This window comes from Muscardinus avellanarius, assembly GCF_963383645.1.
Source record: "Muscardinus avellanarius genome assembly, chromosome: 8".
NCBI lineage: Eukaryota > Metazoa > Chordata > Mammalia > Rodentia > Gliridae > Muscardinus > Muscardinus avellanarius.
In genome coordinates, this window is record NC_137794.1 from 104,242,291 (window position 1) to 104,266,928 (window position 24,638).

Consider the following 24,638-nt stretch of genomic DNA (forward strand, 5'->3'; position numbering starts at 1 on the left):
AAATAAATGTTTACTAGGTAAGGAAGATTGGAGCAATAGACCAATTTTATTTATTTATGACCAACTACTAATTATCTAAGAAATATCTTAGGGCAAACAGTTTTTTTTTTAAAAAAGATTCGTTTTTGGCAGAAGAAAGTGGGACTATTTTCAATAAAATTATATTTAAGATAATATCCATAAAATATCTAATTTAAGTGGATTCACATAAAAATCAATATATGAAAATGGAAGCTTGGTAGATATACATAGACCAAGATTTTTTTTAAAAACAAATGAAGTTATTCATTAAGACTTGAGCAGATAAACATTGTGGCAAGAACATCAGTCATCTTATATATATACAGCCTATATAATCTTCAAAGGGCATCAGATACACAGGTGACCATTAGTAGCATTAACATATATAATTCCTACATGATGGCAATTATTAAAAATATTCCAAATACTTACTTTTAGGTGCATATGCTCTACAAATACTATATAATTCTCAAAATTAATTTTTTGTATGTGTGTGTAGTACTGAGGATGAAAACCAGAGCATTCCACCTCTGGCCTACACCTCCATTCCTATTTTATGCTTTTTTTAAATTTAGAAACAGAGTCTTGCTAATTTGTAGAGGACCTCACTAAGTTGCTAGGTCTGGCCACAAACCTGTGATCCTCCTGTCTCAGCCTCCCAAGTACTAGGATTATAAGTATGCGTCACCAGGCCTGACTTCAAAATTAACCTTTGAAGTAATACCAAAGAAGTTATAATGCATTCTCCTTTTAGGAAAAGGAATACAAGTAAATGTTTTAAGTTATTAGAACTTGATTTTTCTATAATGAAGTTAATCTGTAAGAAAGAATTTTTAGTGAACTGGGCTAACAAGCTATGCCAGGACTGCCTATGTTTGCATATCTGAGGATTTGATTTTTTTTGCATTAAATTTTGTTTATGGGCATTAACTTAAGCATCTCCTTTTGTTTCTCAAATGTCTCCAGCCACAAAGTTTACTTATCTGGAGATATGATTAATATCAGAGAAATTAAGACAGTAAAATCTCAGCAACCAAATCAGAGATAAATCTACCTAGGTAATACAAGGCCTTTAAATACAAAAATCAGATGAAAATCTGACCTCCTTTGGGCTGTATAGGGTGCATCTATGTCTCTAGAAAACACATTTAAAATTTTTTTCTTATTACTTTTCATTGTAATCTCAAATTTCTTCCAAACTCCAGTTGATATTAGAGCAATAGAGATGGATCTTGAAAATTTGATTATTTTGCCATTTTGCCTTATAATTAATTTCAAATTCATCAGTGAATCCATGCCTATATAGCTTAAAAATAAAATAATACTTAAAAATATTAGGATAATGGTTGATCCATTGTCATGACCAGAAAACCAAGCATTCCAGTATCCTGCCTGGAGTGTAAGATGGAGCAAACTTTTACAGAGAAATTGGAAAAGTATTTCAAAAGGCAGTAAAATTTTATATGGCTCTCATAATTGGAATTTCATTTCTAAGAAGGATTATACAACAAACATTTAAAATAGCATTGTTTATGAAATAATTTGCAATAGCAAAGAGAAACTTTCAACAGTTAAGATTGAATAAATAAATCATTCTATATACATATGATAACCTGCATAGTTCTTTATAGTATTAATGGAAAAAGAAATACAAAATTGAATGGATATTATGATTCAATTTTTGTTAAAATATTATATGAGTCTATATATACAAAAAAGAGAAGTATTTGGGAATCAAAAATAACATATTATTTCTCTCCTACCATATATTCTGCCTAGAAGGTCAAATGCAGGTAATTTCCTTTTTTTTTTTTTTTTTTTTTTTCCTGTGGATGTTCGGAACCTAGGGGCAGTCTACCTCGGAGCTATGTCACCAGCCTTAGTTTTTATTCTTTATTTTGAAACAGGGTCTCACTGAATTGCAAAGGGCCTCACTAAGTAGCTGGGCTGTCCGCAAACCATGATCCTCCTGTCTCAGCCTCCCAAATACTGGAATTACAAGTGTACAGTACCATGTTCGGCTTCCTTTTTTATCCAATTTAAAAAATATTGACACGGAATATATATTATTTGAGTGCTATGACAAATGTAAGCTCTAAAAGCCAAAGGTAGATTCAATCACATCAAGTAGAACAAGGAGATTCAGTTCTATGTGTACAGGATATGATAGAAAGAAAATTACCTCAACCTTTAAATTGCTGAAATGGAGTTCCCAACACTGTCATTTCTCTGGCATCAAATACCAAGCACTTATTACTAGTAACACTCTCCCTGCTGTATCCAGCATATAAGCCAGGCACACCTTTGGCCCTAATCACCTTCCGATTTGGTGATACCGCTTCCTTACTCAGTTGCTCTTAATTGTATTCCAATTTAAATTTTGTTTGGCAAAAGGACTCATAAAAACACAATTCACCGTCATCGAGTGCACTAGCAATACTTAAAGAAACAAATACTTACATCATCCTCCTGCCCGTCACTGCCTACACTGTGGATGTCAGGATAATATTTCAGAAACTGGGCCACATATGTCATAATAGACTTCTCATCTGGTTTATCCACATCAACGTCTGGGAAAACCAAAATCAAATGTGAATAAATTAACATTCACTGGATTTCAATAACACATTTTGGAATCTAGCTATTGTGCCAAATATACTGTCCTAAAGGCACAAAGAAAGTAGAATTACTACTTAGAAATTTAGGGGAAGGAAGATAAATCAATTGAGTCTGGATGATACATGGTGGAAGTTTTATGACTCAAGAAGATGATGCACTTTAAAGATTAGCTTCTAGAAAATTAGTACATGGTCCATTTAAGTAATGGAGACATCAATTCATCAAAAACTGAGATTCTATATGGCTACTCAAACATTCTGTATGGCTAATAAAATTTAAATAATACATCAATATTAGGATTGGGATGAGCATATAGCATAAAAATGTTTACAGGTGTGATGCTGAATGACAGCTTGTATTCCATTATCTACGGCCAAATAGAGGTGATCTTCCTTTTCCCATTAATTTTGTTTTAGGGCAATGGGAAATACTGTGTGTCTGGTTTCTTAATTAACCTCTTCACATTGGGCAATCTTCAGAAATGATAGTACTTTGAAGAATCAAATACTCTTTGAAGGAAACACAACCTAAAATATTGTCAATCATTATGGTTTTGAAGTTCTAGATATTTGCCTTATAAACTCAATATAAATCAGGCACAAAACTTTATATAGACTCAGTAATTATACGTGAGGATAAGGTCGCATAAATAAAGTATCAGATGTTACCAAGTCTTTAAAGTACTTATTTTAAAGGCAATAAAAGTGATGACATTTTGGAAAGTGAAATATACATTTCAAGGCAAACAAACAACATCAGCGAAAGAACACAATCAAAACATGAAACCAATCCAGTTTTTTATAAAAATGCCTTTTGATTGATATCTAATTTCTTAGGGCTATCAGTGGAGGACTTTAAAAGTGCTGCTACTCACTCAACTTAAAAGCAAACAAAGATAGAGTATTCTGGAATTTCCTAGGTGACTTAAAGGTGATTTTAGAAAAGACAAGATCTTTCATTGATGTTGAAAATGCATATGAAAAATGATTAAAACTGTCTCATAAAATGTGGAAGGGATATAAAGGAACATTTTATTACACGATTTAACATAGTATATCCTGCCCCAATACATTTGAAGCTAAATTATAGAATAATTATTATAATAGCTATTAGTTCATTTGATCTGAACTTTCAAAGGTTTATACATTCTAGATGACTAAATTACTTTGGGCAAGGAAATTTCATTAGAAAACAGACAATCATCCTCAGATAGCCTTGTATTATGAAACATCAGTTTCTGATTATCAAAGGAAATATTAAGATTTTCTAGTCTGAAAGAGCCTTTTCCAACTTTCTTTCCATCTTTTACTGGGAGAAGTTTCGATTCTGTCACATCTGATGTTGATGGCTGGGTATGTGTATCAGCCATCTGATGTTGATGGCTGGTATGTGTGCAGTTTGGGTATTATTGTGTAGAAACCAATGTAAAGTCTTGGCCATGTCAGGGAATATAGGGGCCTAAATCTAGATCCAAACATGTCAAAAGATCTCCATGGGGCCTCTCACGTCAGAGAAAACCCACCTGGGCCTCTCTAACATTCTCTTGAAAATGGAAGGGTGTTTGTTTTAGAGTGGTGAAAATTCATTCTGAAATCCCATCTTTTACAAAAATTAGATGTCACTGTATTTACATTTTATGCATTCATTAATGGAAATTTCCATAACTGATTAGCCAAGTAAGAAATTATCTATGCCATTTGGACAATTCGCTCTGATGCTTCTATTTCAATATAAAAAACTGCTTACTAGTTTATTAAAGCTTATTAAAGGCATCAGAACTGTCTATTGAAGGTTCGAAAGTTAATTCCATTTCTAGAAAGTCTTAAAATTTACAGCCTCACCAAAAACTTGTCAAGCCATTAGAATGAAAAATATCACTCAAGCATTTGGGTAGTTTGCAGATTTCACCCAAAATACTGAATACCAATATTTCTAAGTATCTAATGCCTGCCATTTTTAATATATAACCCCAGGCTACTAATAGTCTTCTATTTCTCTCAGCCTTTTTTGGAGTGATACAGAGTAATTCTTTCATTCTGTCACGCCAGCTATCTCCCATACATATGCTTTTCAAACTATCATTCCACATTTGAGCACGTAGAGTGGGTAAGTCCAGTTCACCTGGCTGATATACCAACACCCAAGGGATGTCTGGAGCAATGGTATCCAATTAGTTCCCAAATAAAGTGGCAAAGATTAGTATAGAAGAAAATTGGTGCAGAAAGATATTATTTCTTCCTGTTTTTCTCCAGCTACCTGTCCCCTGATGCAGTCTTGGAAGTCATGCAATTTGTCGACACATAGACACACTACGGTGAGGTACACAACAGCCAGCGGTTACACCACGCACCTTCAGGATCTAGAAGCCTTGGGATGCCCAGCTGTGTTTCAGCAATGGTGAAAGCATCTTCCAGATTTTCTCTGTTCGTTCTGCCTTTAACTTGCTCCAAGTCCACCAGCTCGGGGCGGATCGCGTGGATAACTGAGTGAAAGGCAAGTCCGCTTCTCCAGCTCCGCCCAAAGTCTTTCACTTCTATCCCCATCTGCCTTCATGTGATAAGCACGGAAATTAATGTCACATTCTGAATAGATATAAGTACCTTTTTCAGTGTCTCGTGCAAAAATCCATTTCTTCTCACCAATAATGTGTCATTTAATCATTTTGGGGTAGATGAAGCAAAACAACATTTTTAGAGGGTAATACGATATAGAAACTCTATTTATATATGTGGAGTTTTCTGTTATAGTCCTCAATAATGAAGTAAAGTACATTTTACACTTGTTTTTTGAAAGGAAAAACAACTTAGAGAAAATGTGTGATATCAAGAGAATAATGGAAGGAGATCTGGGAAAGGAGGTAGAGTGGGAAGGGAAAAGATTTGATAAAGGAGTCAGTTGAAACAATTCTACGTCCATTCATAAAGCTATCAACATTAATTTGAATAGTATGAATGGGGAAGGGGAAAGAGTGGGGCGGGATCCAGAGGGAAGTGCACTGGGTGCATCTTCATCTTATTTCTCTACTTATATTTTTATTTTATGCACATTTCCTCATTTAAAAATGTTTCTGTCTCTTTAAATTTGTTTTTAACAAAATAAAGCGGGACACAAACAATTATAAATATTCACCATATAACTGGATATTTTCTGGTTTTCTTAAACTTACTGTTTTAGATATTTTTAAAAATAAGTATATAAAATGTTTCCCTAACTGTTTAAAATACTGGACTAATTTAAAATGTTTCAGTGCATTTTCTTTAATATTTGTTGAAAAAATACACATATAATGATATACATTTTATTATTAGATCAAAGTCATAGTTAATATTCTAAAATGTTTTAATTTTAGTTTAAACTTCCCATTAAAAAGTGATAAAATATTTACAGTTTATAGGCATTTCTGATCTTCACTGCATATTTACTATGAATCAAAACACACATATATTTGTTTGGTTATCTTAATAATTTCTGTTCTAAAACATAATTGACCTTAGGTGTGTGCTCTGGTATTACACACGGGAGCATTCCACCCCTGAGCTATACACCCCTGCACCCCCTCGCCTTATTTTTTTTTTTTTTTTGAAAACAGGGTCTTGCTAAGTTACTGAGAGTCTTGCTATGTTGCTGAGTCTGGTCTTGAACCTGTGAGCATCTTGTCTTAGCCTCCCCAAAATAGGGAAAAGTCACCTCCCCAAACTTCTACAATATATGCCACTATCAGAGACAAGTATCTTACTGATGTATCTGTGAGTAGCGGTCCCCCAAATTCATAGTTCCGGATATTTACACAGATAAAGAAAAGGGAACTTTTACTAATGTTACAAATGTTCAAGTTGCAGGAATGACTTTGAGCTGTTTCCAGATTCCTTTACATCTTAGAAACCCAACATAGCATGAGTGAAACTAAAGTAAGTGCAGGGTAACTCCAACAGCATTAACTGTGAATTTACCTCAAGCCACTGTATTATTAAAAGATCAATTTTAGCTGGGCATGGTGGCGCACACTTGTAATCCCCGTGCATGGGAGGCGGAGACAGGAGGATCGCACAGGTTCGTAGTCAGCCTCATTGGCTTAAGAGACCCTGTTTCCAAATAAATAAATAAATAAATAAATAAATAAATAAATAAATAAGGTCTGGGAGTATAGCCCAGAGGGAGAAGGGCTTCCAGGAACCCCAGTACCACCAAAAAAAAAAAAAAGAAAGAAAGAAAGAAAGAAAGAAAGAAAGAAAGAAAGAAAGAAAGAAAGAAAGAAAAAGAAAAAAGAGCAATTTTATTTTTAGTTAATCTAATGCTGTGTGGGGCAATGGGCAACAGAATGTCCCTTGAAATTATTATAAAGCTTAATGTTAATGTATCATGACAAATGTTAGGGTATGCTCAGTATCTTCTACCCAGACTATTTCCTCTCTCTGTCCAGGTAAGTTTCAATAGAGATTAATAATACCCATTGTGGTTGCAATCAAATAGTGTACCAGCAATGTGGGAAGAGCTTTTGACATTTTAATTTCTACTACAGATTCTAAAGAGCCACAGATTTGCTTTCAGAAATATTTTTCTGATTGCATCTTGAATCATAGATATATACCCCAAATTAGAAAACCGTTAACACATTTTAAAAACCTAAGCAAAACTATAGAAATCAGTAGCACTAATTACATCTTCTCTATGGATAGCTTTTTTTCTCCTTATTTTTGCTCCAAACACTTTAAAAATAGAACTCACTGTGTTTAGTGCTTTAATATTTTATAAAAAGCCCTTATTTACAACTGTTTTCCAGAAGTAGATAATCAGATTCAGATTAGACTTGAGCATGCAAAACAAGTTAGAAAGTGAGTTAATTTTACAAGTCATTTAAGAAAATCAAATAAAAGCACAACTCCTAAGTGAAGAAACTTGCCACTGGCCTTTTCAGAGCCAAAATATTGCTATGATCAGCCGAAAACTGTAAAAATTGTCATGAGAAAATACTTTTTGAAAGTAGGAATTTTCTATTCACCATGATAACAAAAATGTATATACATAGCTGAGCATGGTGGCGCACAATTGTAATCCCAGTACTTGGGAGGCTGAGACAGGAGGATCACAGGTTCAGGGTCAGCTTCAGTTACTTTAGTGAGGCCCTCTGTAGCTTAGTGAGACCCTGTTTCAAAAGGAAGAATGATAAAAAAAAATGGCTTGGGGTGCAGCTTGGAGGTTGAATGGCCCTGGGTTCAATCCCCAGTACTGCAAAAAAAAAAAAAAAAAAGTATACACATGTAAATTTAGATTTCAACCCATAAAGCTAGAGTTGACAAAGAATCTAACAGATAAAAGACAAAACCAAAGGAAAAAGATTTAAAAAATAAATTTGCTATGGGTTTTAGAAAAAAAATAAATATAATTTTCAGACTGTGGACTTTATTTTTAAATAGAACTCAAGAGTCTTATAGGGAGATAATCATGTTTACATTTATAATTTATTTGTGTAAAGATTATTTAATAGGAATACTCTGAACTGTGATCTGATTAGACTTAGGGCCCCATGCTACTAATCCAAAATGAAGGGTTAATCAATTCAGTTAAACAGGCTCAATCATATGGATGAAGCAGAAATTAATATTGTTGTAGCATTTCCTAGAGTATTAGTGGTGATTTTGTGTTTATATTTTAATTCATGGAAAGTAAAACAAGAGCTAATACAAAGCCAGTCATTCAAATGTCGCTGCAAATTTTGCAGTCACGGGGAGGCGTGATAAGCAGTACATTGATAGCCCCAATAGTACAGCATTTCAGATGCAGAGAAACTCTTGGTACTTACTTGCCAGCTGTGTACTGAACCCATCTCAATAGAGCCTTCTTAGCATTGCCTTGGATCTTGGTGGCCACCTTGCGTTTGCTGGGTGGGCTGGCGGTCTCTGAGCTGACAATGCTGTCCACAGATGATGCGCTACTGGACAACGACTGTAGCTGTGGCAAGTTGCTGGTCAGCTCTTCAATCTGTGTATGAGTTAAGAGGGAGTGAAAACATACAGATTATCTTTCTTCTTATTTCCTCAGAAAACTCACTTTTCCAACTCGAAATGGTTTCTCTTAACATCCTTAACACTATTGACAAAACAGAAGCTCCTGCAGGACACTGGTGATGTCTTACTCATCTCTCTACTTCCCACTCTACCTCTGGTTATTCCTTACATGCAGTAATAAGTATTTGATGAATGCATGAATGAATGAATGCTCTAGTCTGGATATGGTTTGGGTTTGTTGTGCAAGGGTTTATGTGTTCGAAGCCTGGTCCTCAGTGTGCCAGTGTCCGGAGCCATTGGAGGCGGAGCCTAGTAAGAGGCTGCTGGGAGAGCTGCCCTTGGAAAACAATCAATATATTTCATATGGAACTCTGGTTAAGTCTCAGGAGACAGTTGTTATACAAAAGCAAGCCTGGCACCTCCCTAATTTCTCAGCTACCTGTCTTATCAAGCGAGCTCTCCCTCTTGCACACATTCCTCTCAGCCCTTGCCAGAGCTGGGTCCATGCTCTCTGGTGTCTCAGTCTCTAACACATTGTGAGTTAGACTTCTTTTCTTTCTAAGTTACCCAGAATCTATTATTTTATTACAGAAATAGAAATAGACTGACACAGTTAATGAGATAAAATCTAATAGAACATTGCTATAGAAGGAAGGGCAAGTTAACCTCTCCTCTTCATGCTGAGAAGATGCTTAGGACTGCTCCCTGCCAGACAAACAAAGAAACATTTCCTGAGCTCTGTCTGTGCTTATATTTTATCTTCATTAAGATGTGCCCACCTTTCCAATTGGATACCTCTGTTGGAGTACTTGGGAATGGGGGGTTTCATGTACAATACCTCGTTATCAAATCACATTTTTTTGGTATCAAAAGAGAAAATCACATTATTTTTGGTATCAAAAGAACTTTCTCTTTTGATACCAAAAATAATTAATACATACACAAAGGTAGCATTACTGCTAAGCTGATGATCACCCTAAAAGTACGGAAAAAGAGTGCATGATTAAAATGTCTACTACTATCTCCCACCTATGACATCACAAAACTAAAAAAAAAGGAACTGTAGTGCAATACCTGGAAATACAGAATAATGGTCCACACCAGTCCAAGAACTATTGAGGGTCGGCCATCAGCTATATCCGTGGAGTTAATGTTGACTAGTTTAATCTGTTTAAGAAGAAAAACTGGACTAGTAATGCACTAGGATATTTTAAGCAACTTGTTTACACAGAAATTAAAACTTTATTAGTCATCAATAATATTTGGTCATGCCTACAAGGTACAAGGTAGAGTGAGCCATAGAAATAAAAAGCACGCGGGTTCAGTGAAAATTTCAGGGTCATTGTTAGGTGCACGAAATGAAAACAAGTGTAAAATGGATTATTTCAAAAACTTCGGTTTAAAGTTGAAAAACAAAAACACCACCATGCAGGGAATTACCAACAAAAAATTGCCAAACCAAAACATGGTTATTCTTCACACTGAGGGATTCACTGAGGATGAAAAGAAACCATGGCGAACAGCTCAGGAAGAGGCACTTACTTTGAAGTTTGCTACCAAATAGCATGGCACTTATGTTCTCTTTTACCTATAAAAACCAGGAGTAAAAACTCTAGAGTTTGTACTAACCGGTGATCCTCTGTACATGGACTGCCATGAAAAACAAAGGGAAAAGATGATATACACACAAACAATCTCCCCACATGCACATCATTTGTTCAAAGGGAAGGAAAAGGCAGTGCGTTTTAGAGCATGACTTTGAGAACATATATTAAATGACAAAAGAAACCCAAGAAATAGTAAAAAAGACTCTTCACATTTATATTTTCCTACCTGTGGTCATGACAAGTACAAAACAGCAGTCTGGATAGGTGTCTAACTGCAATTGTCTTCAATTACTCATTTTGATATTTTCCCAACCATTGAAGAAGTTTTCTTGTAAGTCCAAGTAAAATGGACTTATATAGTAAGTCCCTCTGTCAACATCCATAGCATACAACCAGTCAGTGGTTGGCTTCTTTTTTAATAATCCCCAAACAATTTATTTTTTGTGGTACTGGGGGTGGAACCCAGGGGCTTTTCTACCTCTGGGCTATACTCCCAGACCTATTTGACCTATTTTATACTTTATTTGGAAACAGGGTCTCACTAAGTTGCTAAGAGCCTCACTAAGTAGCTGAGGCTGGCTTTGAACCTGTGTGACCCTCCTGTCTCAGCCTCCCAAGCGTGGGGATTACAAACAGGCGCAACCATGCCTGGCTTCCAAAACAATTTAAGAAAGAAAAGAGAATGGCATATTCCTTAGACTCCCAGTCCAATAATTCTTAGCCAAGATGTTTGTAAAAGGCTTACTCTAAAAAATTTTATCAGAGACTCAAATGTAATACTTTCTATCAAGGGTAAATATAATATATAAAACATGATTCTTGTCTATATTATTTTAGTTACTCTGGTCTTTTCTATGAAAGCAAACATTGTATACGCAAGGCTTCTGGGGAAAGACTTCTTTCTAAACAATGCCTTTCATAGACTAAGCCATGAAGTTTTTCCTTAAGAAATTAATTAAAAAGAGAACATTTGATTTTATATTCCAGCCAATAAATATTTCTCACAATGAACTAAGGACTATTGGCATATAGCTGAAACAAGAGATTCAATGTCCTGGAAACCTCTAATATCCTGTTAATAAGGCTGCTTTCTGCTTTCTATAAAAAACTAACACAGAGTAAGCAAGAAGAAAAGAATGTACCAGTAAGAATGAGATTACAGTGATCTGAAAACACTGTCCAATATTACATAAGAAGCTAACTTTGTTGGCTGGGTGTGGTGGTGCACGCCTGTAAATTCCAGTATTTGGGTGGCTGTAGTTTTAAGGCCAGTGTGTGCAATTTAGTAAGACCCTCAGCAACATAGTGAGACCCTGTCTCAAAAATCAAAAATAAAATAGGGGGTGTAGTTTAGAGGTAGAATGCTTCTGGCTTCAATCCTCAGTACAAGGAGCAGAAAGGGAAGCAGGAGGAGGAGGAGGAAGAGGAGGAGGAGGAGGAGGAGCAGCCAAGTTTTCTTTTCTACATTTTCTTAGCACTTAGAATATCTCATGGGCATGAAATTCTATGATTATCTGAACTTTATACTGATTGGCTCTATACTAACAGTTCAAAGTGCAAACTATTTCAGTTCCAGAGCCTAAGTTTTCTTTGAGTTCCTGTATTGTAAACAGCATTCAATTATGTATTTGTCAAGCAAATTAATTTAGTGCATACAGACTGGGAAGGAGATAGCTGAATTAGTTTAGTTTCCGGAAGTGGATATCTACATATGTGGATATCTGTTTATTAAGATAAACAAAAAGTAAAGCTTTTGGTTTTGCTAAGTGTTGACAACCTAAACTCCCACAAAACAGAGAAGGCTAAATAAATCTAAGAGGATTAGTACAGCCTTTTGGAGGAAATATTAAACAAAATCACATACGTACCTGCTTTTTGACCTAGCAGTCACACTTCTAGGAATTTGCCTAGAAGATACACCTCCAGCAATATAAAAGTACTTATGTGTATAGTTATTCATTGTATTATGTGTTTGAAAATATTAGAAATGTAAATGCCCATTTATAAGCCAATCGTTGAACAAACTATGGTACGTCCAGCAAACAGAATACCATGACTGCAAATAATAAACTAAGGAAATCTTTATGAGTGATTTGGGGTGACTTCTAAGATATAATTCTAAATAAAAAAGAAAAATACACCTGTAGAATGTTATCCTTCATGTAAAAGAGAAGAATGTATATTAAAATTCATCTAATTTGTGGAGGAAATGTAGAAAGGATGTCAGAAATCAAAGAGACAGGCTACACAGAAATGGGAAATGGAGTTGGAGACAAGAAAAGGAAACAATAGGGAAGAGGAGAGAATTTGCATTACTGTAATTTTTACTCTTAGAATTATGGTAAGGTCTCATTCTCTCAAAACAAAAATAATAGTAATGAAATAATGATAATTAAAGTCAACTAGCATGGTGTGTGTGTGTGTGTGTGTGTGTGTGTGTGTGTGTGTGTGTGTGTTTGGTACTAAGGATGGAATCCAGGGGCATTCTACCTCTGAGCTACACCCCCAAAGGCTATGTTTTATTCTTTATTTTGAAACAGATCTCACTGAGTTGCAAAGGGCCTTGTTACTTTTTAACTACAAGATAAAGAAAAGTAATGTTTTTATGGAAAAACATGGTGGCCACCATCTACTGTGATTTGAACACATCCTCCAAATTCTATTTGTTGAGAATTTATTTCATCCTCAAGTTCATGTTAATGGTATTTGGAGATATAACCTTTGGGATATTATAGGATCAGATAAGGTCGTTAGAGTTGAGCCTCCATGATAGGACTGCTGGCTTTGAAAAAAAAAAAGAGGAGCAGAGATCTGAGCTGGTGCATGCTTACTCCTATACTGACCTCCAACCATGCTACAATATAGCAAAGGCTTTCACCAGCTGCTGGGCAGGTGCCTACAGAACATGCTCTGGAATTTTTCAGCATCCATTACTGTGAGTCAAATGAATCTTTATTCTGTATTAACTGTCCAGTATCCAGTAGTTTGTTATGGACACAGAAGATAGATGAAGACACTGTCTTATCAAGGGTTAACATCACCACCAATAGTATCATTCACTGGGAAGAATACATTGCTTCCTTGGAACTTTTGCCAACAATGTATACCTTCAACCTAACCATGAGAAAAAAGCATAGAAACCCAAATTGAGAGATTACAAAAATAAATGACCAGCAGTCTCACAAAGGTCAAAGGTCACAAAAGGCAAGGACACAATGAAGACTTGTCATAGATTGGAGAGATAATTAAACGCACCAAATGACTATGGATTGAGCCCCAGTATGGAAACAAGGCAACAGGGCAAAACTGGTGGAATTCGATTAATGCCTAAGTTTTAGTTAATGCTATCATACCAATTTTAATTTTTTTATTTGAGAACAATACTGTGGTTGTATACGTTGTTAACATCAGAGGAAAATGGGTGAAATGTAGATGGAAAATCTTTTTTTTGCAACTTTTCTGTAAAGCTAAAATTGTCTTACAATAAGCCCGTATGCTCCTGCTTTATAACATGCAGTGTGTTTCCCCACAGCCAATACCGGAGACGTCAATACTCCCAGGCCTTCTTTTTGAAGAATTTTGTTTTTGTTTCTTACCCTTCTTCCTTCAAGGAACTTGAGTGCTGTGCCGATGTTAGCCACAGCATGGATTCGCTTCACTCGACGTCCTTGTTCACAAGGCTGTGAAGAGGGAAAGAAGAGGAAGGAATACAAAGGCGCTCATTAAAAATACTTTGAAAATATAAATGGATTAAATATATACTAGTAGTCTATTCAAGGGCAATCAACATTACTCAGTTCTATAGAGGTTAGCTGATGTGTAAAGGAGCATTATTCTCACAGTTGTGAGAAGTACTAGTTTACTCAGGACAGACATTCATCCCGAGCTTAGGTGTCAGTGCATCGGCCTTGGGCTTCTGTATGCCTACACGTCTCCTCATACTGCAATCTCCAGAGAAAAGAAAATGCGGATAGGAACAGTATTCTTGGTTACTTACCACTTCTTCCTAGTCATGGAAGCCTTTAAAGATACTGTATTAGTAACATTTCATGACTTGAATGACCAAAGACATTCTATACCTCTAGGAAGCACAGAAGCCAAGGTTAAGAAACAGGATTGTGAGAATAAAAACGTTATTCACAACATTGTGTTCTGGTACCTGAATACTCTTCATAAATTCCTTAACTAATTATCTTATCTCCCCCTTTTAAAAAAAATCATTCAGTGCCCCCTGGCTACTTCCTCTGCCCCCCATATTTTTATTCCATGTTCCTTAAATCCATCTAAGGCTACTACAATCCCCCCGCCCCCCGAACTTTCTAGCATCTCCCCTGACGGCAGTATCATCAATTTTGGAAATCTACAATGAGTCTAAATTATCTTTAAGTTACCAAGATTTATTGTTTACTTTCTCCAAGTCACACTGTTAATTTGAAAACTCAAAATAATTTTAATGAGGTAGATATTGTCTGCTTCCTTTACGTTCACGGTAACCATCAGCATAGCTGAGGTTAAACAGTCTCTCTCAGGTTACAATCTGGCACCCATGAATCTGCCAACTAAAACAAAGCCCGGGCCTAAACTAAGTATACAATCCATATTCCTCCACACCACCAGTATCTATTCTCTCCTATTCTCTTTCTATACCCATGGCAACCACCACATTAAATCCAGTCCAACACTTTTCTTTTTATATAGATTCATTTCATTCTTATGCAGTCTTAAAAAAAATCCATTGGAGTTCTTAACTTTACATAGTAGCAGTGTATTAATCTTTTGAAACTTTCATTTCCACATAATATCATATTACTGGGATTCATCTGTGCCATTGCCTCTCACGTTATTCCCCTCATTTTGACAGTTCTACAATGTGCCATTTATCTACTCTCCTTCTGATGTGAATTTGAGTTATCTCCAGGTTACCACCATTATGATACATGCGGACTGATGATTCGTGTACTTATCCTGATGATTCGTGTACTTATCATCTTTCTTTTTTTTTTTTTTTTTTTTTTGGTGGTACTGGGGTTCCTGGAAGCCCTTCTTCCTCCGGGCTACACTCCCAGACCTATTTTATATTTTTGAAACAGGGTCTCTTACGCCAGCACGGCTGGCTTTGAACCTGTGCGATCCTCCTGTCTCCGCCTCCCAAGCGTGGGGATTACAAGCGTGCGCCACCACGCCCGGCGTACTTATCATCTTTCACACAGCATAGATTTCTTGGATGTATAATACCTAGGAGCAGGAGTGCTGAGTCAGAGAGAATGCACCTTTTGAATTTGTAAATTTTAAACTTTTCCAAACAGTTGCCCTATTGTTTTCACTCATGTCAATATTGCAAAAATAATTCTGTTGCCATCCCCGTATCCTTTCCAACTTGATTTTGGTAGATATTTAAAAAATATTCTGAGACAGGATAAATGTGAAATCCATGTAGTTGTTCATTGTTTTCACTCTCATTTCCCTGGTCGGCAATTATCTCACCCTGTGGTTTTTCATCGATGTCCGTTTCATTTGTAGGATGCCCTTTTGCCTGTGTTGCCCAAGTTGTGTTGTTTGTACCTTTATTATAATTTTTTGGAACTCGGGGTTGAACCCAGAGGCATTCTACCTCCAAGCTATATCCCCAGCCCTATTTTTCATTTTTTTTTATTTTGAAACAGGGTTGCAATTATGCATGAATGAGCAGGATGCTTAAAAAAGAAATAAAATTCATCTTCCAAAAACCTACATTTTTTTCTAAAATAACTTAGTTTGGCAAGAAAATGCCCATCAGGGTTTCCACAGACTATTAGACAAATGCTACAATTATGCTTACACCTAGAATGACAGACGTATTTCTTGAGTTCCCATATCAAGGCTCCTTCAACCTTCAAATAAATAGCTAACTCAGGAGGACTTGGAGGATGGCCAGTTGTATGAGGCAATAGAGGGAGCATATCAGTCTACCGGCACTCATATTCTAACGCTGCTCCAGATTATTCTGTTCATGTGCATGTCTGTGCATTCCAAATTGGTAGTACCTATGCATTCTGCCTGGGTCGTCCCAAAGCAGAGCTTAAGCCCAGGGTGTGGCTGGATGTCACTTACTGATCCCAAGTAGCAGGAGTGAAGCTGTGTAGAGACTGAGGCCAGGAGGGAAGAGAAGCCAATAAAAGGGTGCAGAGACTGGGAGATGATCCTGTGGGCAGCTGGGGCTCAATCCCACTGGAGATCTCATGGGGGGATTATGGGATATGTGCCATGCCTCAGAGCTCTCTCTTCTAAGAAATGCAGGACTGGAGCATTTATTTTTAGACTCCTATCTCTGTTGGTTAAGGGTCGTTTGGAACCATTAGGTCTCCTGCAATTCAGTGCTACCAAGTCAACTTGAAGCTTTGATAAAAGTCCTGGGGCCACAGAGAGGTGCTACAGGGCTGGTGGTGAGATGCTATCAAATGTCTCCCAGTGACAGCTGAAATCAAAGGTGAGCCAAATTGGGAACCGGGCACACCAAGGCATCTGATATGATGAGATCCAATTAGATTTGAATTATGAGCACTTTATATTTTTCAACAAATTAATTTATAAAAGTTATTTTGAGGACTCTCCACATAAAGTTAACTGTAAAGTTATGTCCAGACACCCCCCCCAAAAAAAAACCCTAGAACTCAATTACCTAAGTCATAATGATTGCCAAGATATGAGATAAAAAAAAGTCCTGCTAATTTCAGACATTGTGTGCAGAGTATTTTACAATATTCCGGAGATTATTCCCTGAATTCCTTTTTTCCAATTACAGTAAACATTAACATATAAATAATTCATGTTCACCATCTACTCTCCTATTCTGAAATGAAAAGACACGCAAGAAAAAATAAATATTTCATTACTCAATAATGTCCTGAAAATCTATTCATGCCAGCTAGCTGGCTGTCAGTTTCATTCTGTTGGTTCCTTGGCATAAAAAAACAAAAAACAAAAAACAAAAAAAAACAAGTCACAGAACATGCTGTTCTTGTGACGAACGACTGATGATGGAGGAGGTCAGCAAGAGTATGGAAACCGCCACGTTAACATCAAGCTTCAGTCTCCACAGACAACTACACAAATACACAGATAGGGACTCCCGGTCCTTTCCAGAGGGGAAGCCAACGTGGGCTGCAGACAGTGTCCTGTGCGGCTCATCTGCCTGTACACCAGCGCAGACGCCAGAGTCGGCCACGACAGGTGACCGATGGAGCTCTTCACGCTCGCTTCTCAAGTTGGTATTGCAAACACAATGTTTTCAAGTCACTAGGAGTTTTCAGGAACGAGAAGTGAGATTTATTCCTTGCTATCAGCAGAGCCTGAGTGTTGTAGTGGTGATATATCAACCACAAAAGAGAAGAACTTTCTCCCAGGTAAGTGAGATCAGATAAGAAAACATATTATCTTACCAGTTTCTGCCCAGACAGGACTTCCAGAAGAGCAAGCAGCTTGACACCATCCTTCATATCTTCAAAAAGGTCATCCACGACCATGGGGGGCTTCCGCTGCAAAATCAAAATGCTTCTCAGTTGTGGATGTTTGAAGGGGAGACTGCTTTCTCTGTCTCTGTCTGTCTGTCTGTCTGTCTGTCTGTCTGTCTGTCTGTCTCTCTTTCTGTCTGTCTGTCTGTCTCTGTCCCTCTCTCTCCCCACCTTCTCTCTCACTCCCCTTCCCTTCCCTTCCTGTTCATTCCTGTACTAGGGATTGAATCCAGGGGCAGTCTACCTCTAGCTATACCTCCAGTCTTACTTTATTTTATTTTACTTTACAGTGTCTTGCTAAGTTGCAGAGGGGCTCACAGAGTTGCTGAAGCTGGGCAGGAACCTGCAAACTTCCTATCTCAGTCTTCTAAGTATTGGAAATACAAGTGTGTGCCACCATGCCTGGTTTTTGTAGGAGAGATTTCTATGCACCTAAGTTCTTTGTGTTGTTGTTGCTGAGGATTGAATCCAGGGCCTCTCACATACGCTAGGCACATTCCCTACCACTGATCTATATTCCTACACCTTTTAAGTCTTTATTTTGTATATGATTTTTAATTACCTTTTGAGAACTTCAAGAAAGATAGTCCAGTAAATTAAAAAACTCAACATTCAAAACCCTCATAATATTTCATTCTTAAGCTTTCCCCCTGACTTTGAGCTGGAGATTGAACTCACAGGCCTTTCACCTCCAAGCTACATGCCTCCCCCCAAGTCCTTTTTAATTTATTTTCTTTGACGTAGAATTTCTCTAAGTTGCTGAGGGTCTTTCTATATTTCTGAAGCTGATCTGGAACCTAAATTCCTCCTGTTTCAGCCTCGTAAGTACTGGGATTACAGGCATGTGCCACCGTGCCTAGCTAATGTCTAGGCCTTAACATATGTATCAGCTATGAGTGGGATTGTGTGGTCTAAGAGAAGAAAAAGAGAATACTATCAATCTAGAATATAAGAGAGAGAGATTAAAGCAAGACCTGAAGGAACAGCAGGAGGTACCCCAGAAAAATGGACCAACCTCACTAACTCTTGTGAGCAAGCCACCTTCCTGGGGCTGAAAGAGGTGCAGCTCTTCCATAGGACAGTCCCACAAGTCAACTTGTAGCTGAGTGGCAGGCAGTGGGAGGGCCATTGGCATGGCCAGAATCATAGATTCAACCTCTCGTGCCTGGTACTGTTCTGTTTCACATCTAGTAAGCCTTCTCTCTAGAAGATCTAGCCCAACACATCTAGTAAGCCCTCTCTCTAGAAGATCACTGAACTCAAATAAATGTAAGTGCGAGAGTACAGACAGACCAGGCACAACTGTCACTCTGTAGATGAGTGAGCCAAAGCCCAGGTGTAACTCATGAGGGCCTTCATTTTTGTATGAAGGCTATAAAGTGCTCAGGATGCAGAGTCATTGAACCTTCCATCGGTCTCTCTTGGCTTGGGAGAAAGTCAAGGAGTGCGGATGCTCATGTCGGTGTCGATGGTGAGCACAGGGGAGGTGCTCTATCACTGCTCACAGAATCAAAACTTCTTAAAAATATTTTCCACTCATTATCTGAGTTCAAACTGCATAGTTTTTTTGATTCTTGCTGCATCTTGTAACTGTCTTCCTCTCCTCAGTAAAATATGTTCCATGTAGAGATACTTAAACAGGAAATATGAAGTCGACTTTCTTCTCTACCCACCAATGTAGAGCACTTATATTTCCCTTATGTCTGCATGAATTATGGATCCTGAATGGTGTAATTCTAATTTTAAATGTATTCTTCTTTCTTTATAAAATGAACAGCTGAACACATTTTGTTCTCATGCTGTGAAATACATGTTCAAAAATAACAGTTTTTATTCCCAATCATCCCTATTACAGCCCACCATTCACACAGTTTCTTACATATACAGCAAAAATGTAATAGCAAATTTATATTCTAAGCTTATAAATAAAATTATTTAAAATAAAAAGAGCCATTAAAATAAAAACTGCTTGATGTGATAATAATCAAAATCATTGTATTGGACATATATAGTCATTACAAATATATCTGCCATTCAAAGATCCCATTTATATTCTAATAATTTAAATAAAGCAAAACAATGAGGAAAATGTTCATAAATATCTTATTCAATGAACAAATAAGAATTAATTTTTCAAGTATTATATTAACCTGAACATATAAAGAAAGGGAAATAAAACAAAAATTACCATAAAATAATAAAGATTACAAGAAAATCATTATTTATGTGTGTGTAGCATTGGAGATTGAACCCAGAAACATTCTACCTCTAAAGTATAATCCCAACCTTTATTATTATTTTTTATTTGAAACAGGATCTTACTAAGCCACCATGCTCTGGCCTTAAATTTGCCATCTACCAGTCTAAGTCTCCCAAGTACTGGAATTACATATGTGAGCCACCACAACCAGGCTAAAATTCTAAAAATGATTAAATGCTTGTAATCCCAGTATTTGGGAGGCTGAGACAGAAGAATTACAGGTTTAAAACCAGCCTCAGCAACTTACTGAGAATCGCAATAATCTAGCAAGACCCTGTTTTAAAAACAAAAAAATAGAGTTGCGTACATGTATTTTTTGATACTCTTTATCCATATATTTTTGACACTCTTTACTCAAGTAAAATTACAATGCACCCAATGAAATATATATTCAAAGGGGCTAGAGGTATTTAAGTAGAAAAAGAAATAAAACTTTAAGTAGAAAGACACAAATTGAGAAGGAAGAAAAGTATAGTTTTAAAATGTAATAAAAACTTCATAATCTTTACTTTTATCAGAGTTTGTTTGCTCTTAGGAAAGAGCCAGGCCCATACTTTTAAATCACAATAGCCTAGCTCTATACCTAAAATTCCTGAGGCTATTAGACCCTTCACCTATTTGTTAGAGCTCAGCTCACCTGGATTTCCTGGGAAGAAAGTCCCAGAAGAAATCATACCTTGCCCTGTACCCCATTCCCTGGGATCCCAGAAAATTCTCAGGTCCCTGAGATTCTTATCTAAAAGAACTTCCCACCGTTTTTTTTTGTTTTGTTTTTTGTTTTTTTTTTTTTCTGTTCTGAAGGTGGAACCCAGGAGCATTCTACCTCTGAGCTACACCTCCAGTCCTATTTTTTTAAGTCTTTGTTTTTTAAAACAGGGTCTCACTGAGTTGCAAAAAGCCTCATTAAGTAGTAGCTGAGGCTATGTGAACTGCTATACAGTCTCAGCTTCTCAAATGCTGGAATTACAAGTATGCATCACCGTGCCTGGCTTCTACCTTTTGTGAACCTGAACATTCAAAGAGAAGAGTCTATCCCATGTTGCCCTATTCCCAGCCATATAACCCTAGCCACCCCATCTCTAGGTACCCTATAAGAAAGGACTGCAAAAGATCCGGGGATGTTCTCCCACTCTCAAGGTGGCCTGCATTTCCCCTGAATGCGTATCTTTACTTTTCTTGAATTAAACTTCTGCCTTTGTCTCTGACTAAAATTCTGTTCGCCATGGAATCCAAGAATCCCACAAAATTATTGTGTTCTCTCCTGACAGTATAGCTCAAAATAGAATGCCTCTGGGTTTAATCCCTAGTACCACAATAAATAAGTAGATTAAATGCATGCAGTCATCCATTCTGCCATTAAAAACACACAGGTTTTAGCAACTTTGAAGAACTGGTGTTCCTGCAAACAGCCTCCGGATCAGCAGTGACTGCTGGGCAGGCCGGTGACTCACTGGACTCTGCCTGGGGCATTGCTGATACCATCCTCTTCAAGATTTATTCTATTAAACCTCCTCAACTAGTGTGTGTGATTCAAAGTTCTCTATCTCCTTCTATCTCCCATCCTCCCTCTCTCCCTATTCCTTTCTCTTTCTCTTTTTTTCTCTTTCTTTCTCTTTTCTTCCTACCTGAGGCCAAACTGAATCCTGAGTGTTTTGTTCTTTACAAAATGTTGTCTACATAAACGTGGCTCCTTTGTCCTCCCTCCCAATGAGTACACTGTCCTAAACATTGTCTAATATGTAGCAGGCACTCCATGTATATATGCTGCTGGCTGACTACTGGCTCACTAGCTGAATAAATGAATGTAAATATTGTGTGAAACATAAATAACAGAACCTTCATTTATCAAAAAATAATCTGGAATAAAAACTATCTCAGTAATTACATGACAAGATTTACAATTCCATTTTGCCTGTTATTGTTTATACACAACATATTATCAGCTAAAGGAGATCTTTACTATAGAGAGTACATCACATTTATTTTTTAACAACATTCTAATAGGAAATCTTCTAGCTAAGATATTTCTCCTGTCACAAACACAACTACAGCATCAATATTACTACTGTGGTTGGACTTGGGTCATAGGGCCAGAGACCAAAAGTTAGATAGAAATGAAGATAATTTTTTTAAAGCTTTACTTAATGGAAAATAAAGACAATGTGGTTTTATTCTTAGTGCTTTCAAGTACTAAACTGAAATTTGTCAAGCACTTGTGAAGCCCACAATTATCAATGGAAATTTGTGATAAGCTTTCATTTTTTGTAGAGTATTTGGGGAGATTATATGCTCCCTTGGCCTTTAGAGTCATGCTTAGTATGTTCTAAAGTAAAACCAGAACATATTCATGCCGAGCCCAAGGAGGTTCCAGGGTGGATTTCCTGTTGAGGCAAGGCAGAACTTTATGTTCTGGCTCTCAAAGAATTGCCTGGTCTCTACAAACTTCGAGAAAAATGCTTGTACCTCTGTGGCTGAGGAGTTGGCCCTTCCTGGTCAGTCTCTTTGTCCTCTCCTGAGCAGAGAACACCTCACACAGCATTGGATTCTATTTCATCTCCACCTGTTTTGTTTTTGCCACAGTTACTAAAGTAGTTCTAATTTGCTGGCTTAATAACACATGAGACTCATTCCCTTTTTCTGTTTTTTTCAAGTTGAAGTCTTTTTAAATTTTAAATAGATTTTGCAGAAAAAATTTTAATTGGTCCCTTGTTTATATATCATAATGTGGTTTAGGGTGATAGAAACTTACATGCGCACAGTACTTCGTGTGTCTCCCTCTGTGGATCCTACCCCACTCCCTCCCTCTCATCATAAAGAACATTGAAATTGGTATTGATAACTTCACATATGAACATAGCATGATTTGAACTATTTCTTTTATAAAGACTCTCCTTTCATCTCCCCACCACCCTTCCCAAATAGCTTCTTCTATTATTCTGTTAGTATCGATTTATTCTACCATCTCAAAAGAATCAAATGCTTCTCCTTAAATTTTATGAAATATGAAGCCATAGGTATCTTTGGCATAGTTTTTACTGGCCAGTTTACTTATTTTGGGAAAACGGTCGTGTGTGTGTGTGTGTGTGTGTGTGTGTGTGTGTGTGTGTGAATAACTTGCATCTCTTTACTAGTCTATAAGCACTAACATATATTTCACCCTATCCACCATCTGTTTTTGTAGTTTTACTGATAAAAGAATGGCCATGTTTGTCATGTTGCCCATCAATTTTACACCCTGTAAACCAATTACATTTCTTGGGGGAAAGGATTAAAAAATGATATGATCAAACAATATATTAGAAATAGCCACATGTATGAAATGAAAATTTAAGGAGCTCTCATATTTAAAAATTATATATGAAATGAAACCAGGCATAATAGTGCCCACATATAATCTCAATACTTGGGAGGCTGAGACAGGTGGATTATAGGTTGAAGTACAGCTTCAACAAATAGTGAGTCTCTCGGACTTTCGGGAAGATGGCAACCGAGAAAAGCGGGGCTTAAGAGCCCCGCCAACAACCAATCTCAATTACCACAAAATCAGTGCCTTTCCTAGCCAGAAAACACCATCACCAGAGAAACAAAAAAAAAAACCAGGCTCCAGAGAGAAAGCGGACTGAGAACAGAGCTCAGAGCCACAGAGGAGATACACCGGCCTCACACCTGAGGACACGGCAGCAGCGCCATACTGCCGGCGGCAGCGGCAAATTCACTGAACGGCTACAGCAAGCCGAGGTGAGCCGCTGCGGAACAGCCAGGCGGGAGCTTTCGGTGCAGGGAGCATCTAAAGCTCCCAGTGGCTGAGCTCAGCACACGCTGCAGGGACTCAGAGTGGAACTCAAAACCAGAGAAGAAAAAATACGCCAGTCTCACGGCCAAGGGCGTGGCAGCGGCGCCATATTGCCACCGGCGGAAGCAGCAGTGAATTCACCGAGTCCAGTACAGCTACATCTGCGAACTCAAGAACAGTGAGTCAAATTGCGGGCCACAGAGGAGAAATCTCACTACTGTACTCCCTGGAACTTGACCCAGTGGGGGAGTGGCAGTGGCAGAGATATCACACCATAGGAGAACATGCAACCTGGCACCCCCCATAGTCTAAAGCAGCCTCTATGGACTCCCTGGGTCGGAGACTCTGTGATACAACCCAGTAAAGGAGTAGTGGGGTCTGAGATACTACAGACTCGAGATCCAGAGCACCTTAAGTGAAGTCATAGTGACCCAAGGGAAGAACCCAGAGAAGGCACAAACTTCCGAAATCATGGGAAAGAGGAATAACACTGGAGCAATGAATGCCCACAACCCCACAACATCAGAACCCGATAAAACAGAAAATCAGAGATTTCTAGAAGATCAAATCAGGAAAATAACTGTAGAAATAATAGAGGTGCTTCGAAAAGAACTCAGAGAGAGCCAAAAAGAGATAAAGGATGCAATTAATGAAGTAAAGGCCTCAATTCAAAGCACAAACAACCAATTAGACCACATGGAGAACAGAATCTCGCTCTTAGAAGATGAGCAATCCAAAAATGAATGCATAGTTTCTAATCTAGAAAAAAATATCCAACAGCAGGAATCTGACATTGAAGAAATATGGGCCCATCTTAAGAGAGCTAACCTAAGAATAATTGGA

The 24,638-nt window shown here is 37.4% G+C and overlaps 1 protein-coding gene across 3 annotated transcripts in view; it reads right to left on the reverse strand.

The window, feature by feature from the left end:
- The window catches only part of SYNE1 (spectrin repeat containing nuclear envelope protein 1), a gene marked incomplete at both ends in the record, with an annotated part of 486,197 nt that overhangs the window by 369,126 nt on the left and 92,433 nt on the right, over positions 1 to 24,638 (reverse strand). For 2 of the 3 annotated variants that reach the window (XM_080699887.1, XM_080699889.1), the window contains 7 exons: positions 2,482 to 2,591; positions 4,991 to 5,187; positions 8,441 to 8,619; positions 9,720 to 9,812; positions 10,275 to 10,295; positions 13,849 to 13,932; positions 17,671 to 17,766. In XM_080699887.1, coding sequence (XP_080556013.1) covers positions 2,482 to 2,591; positions 4,991 to 5,187; positions 8,441 to 8,619; positions 9,720 to 9,812; positions 10,275 to 10,295; positions 13,849 to 13,932; positions 17,671 to 17,766 — 780 coding nt within the window. The remainder of the gene's footprint in view (positions 1 to 2,481; positions 2,592 to 4,990; positions 5,188 to 8,440; positions 8,620 to 9,719; positions 9,813 to 10,274; positions 10,296 to 13,848; positions 13,933 to 17,670; positions 17,767 to 24,638) is intronic. The other variant, XM_080699888.1, reaches the window with a different exon arrangement.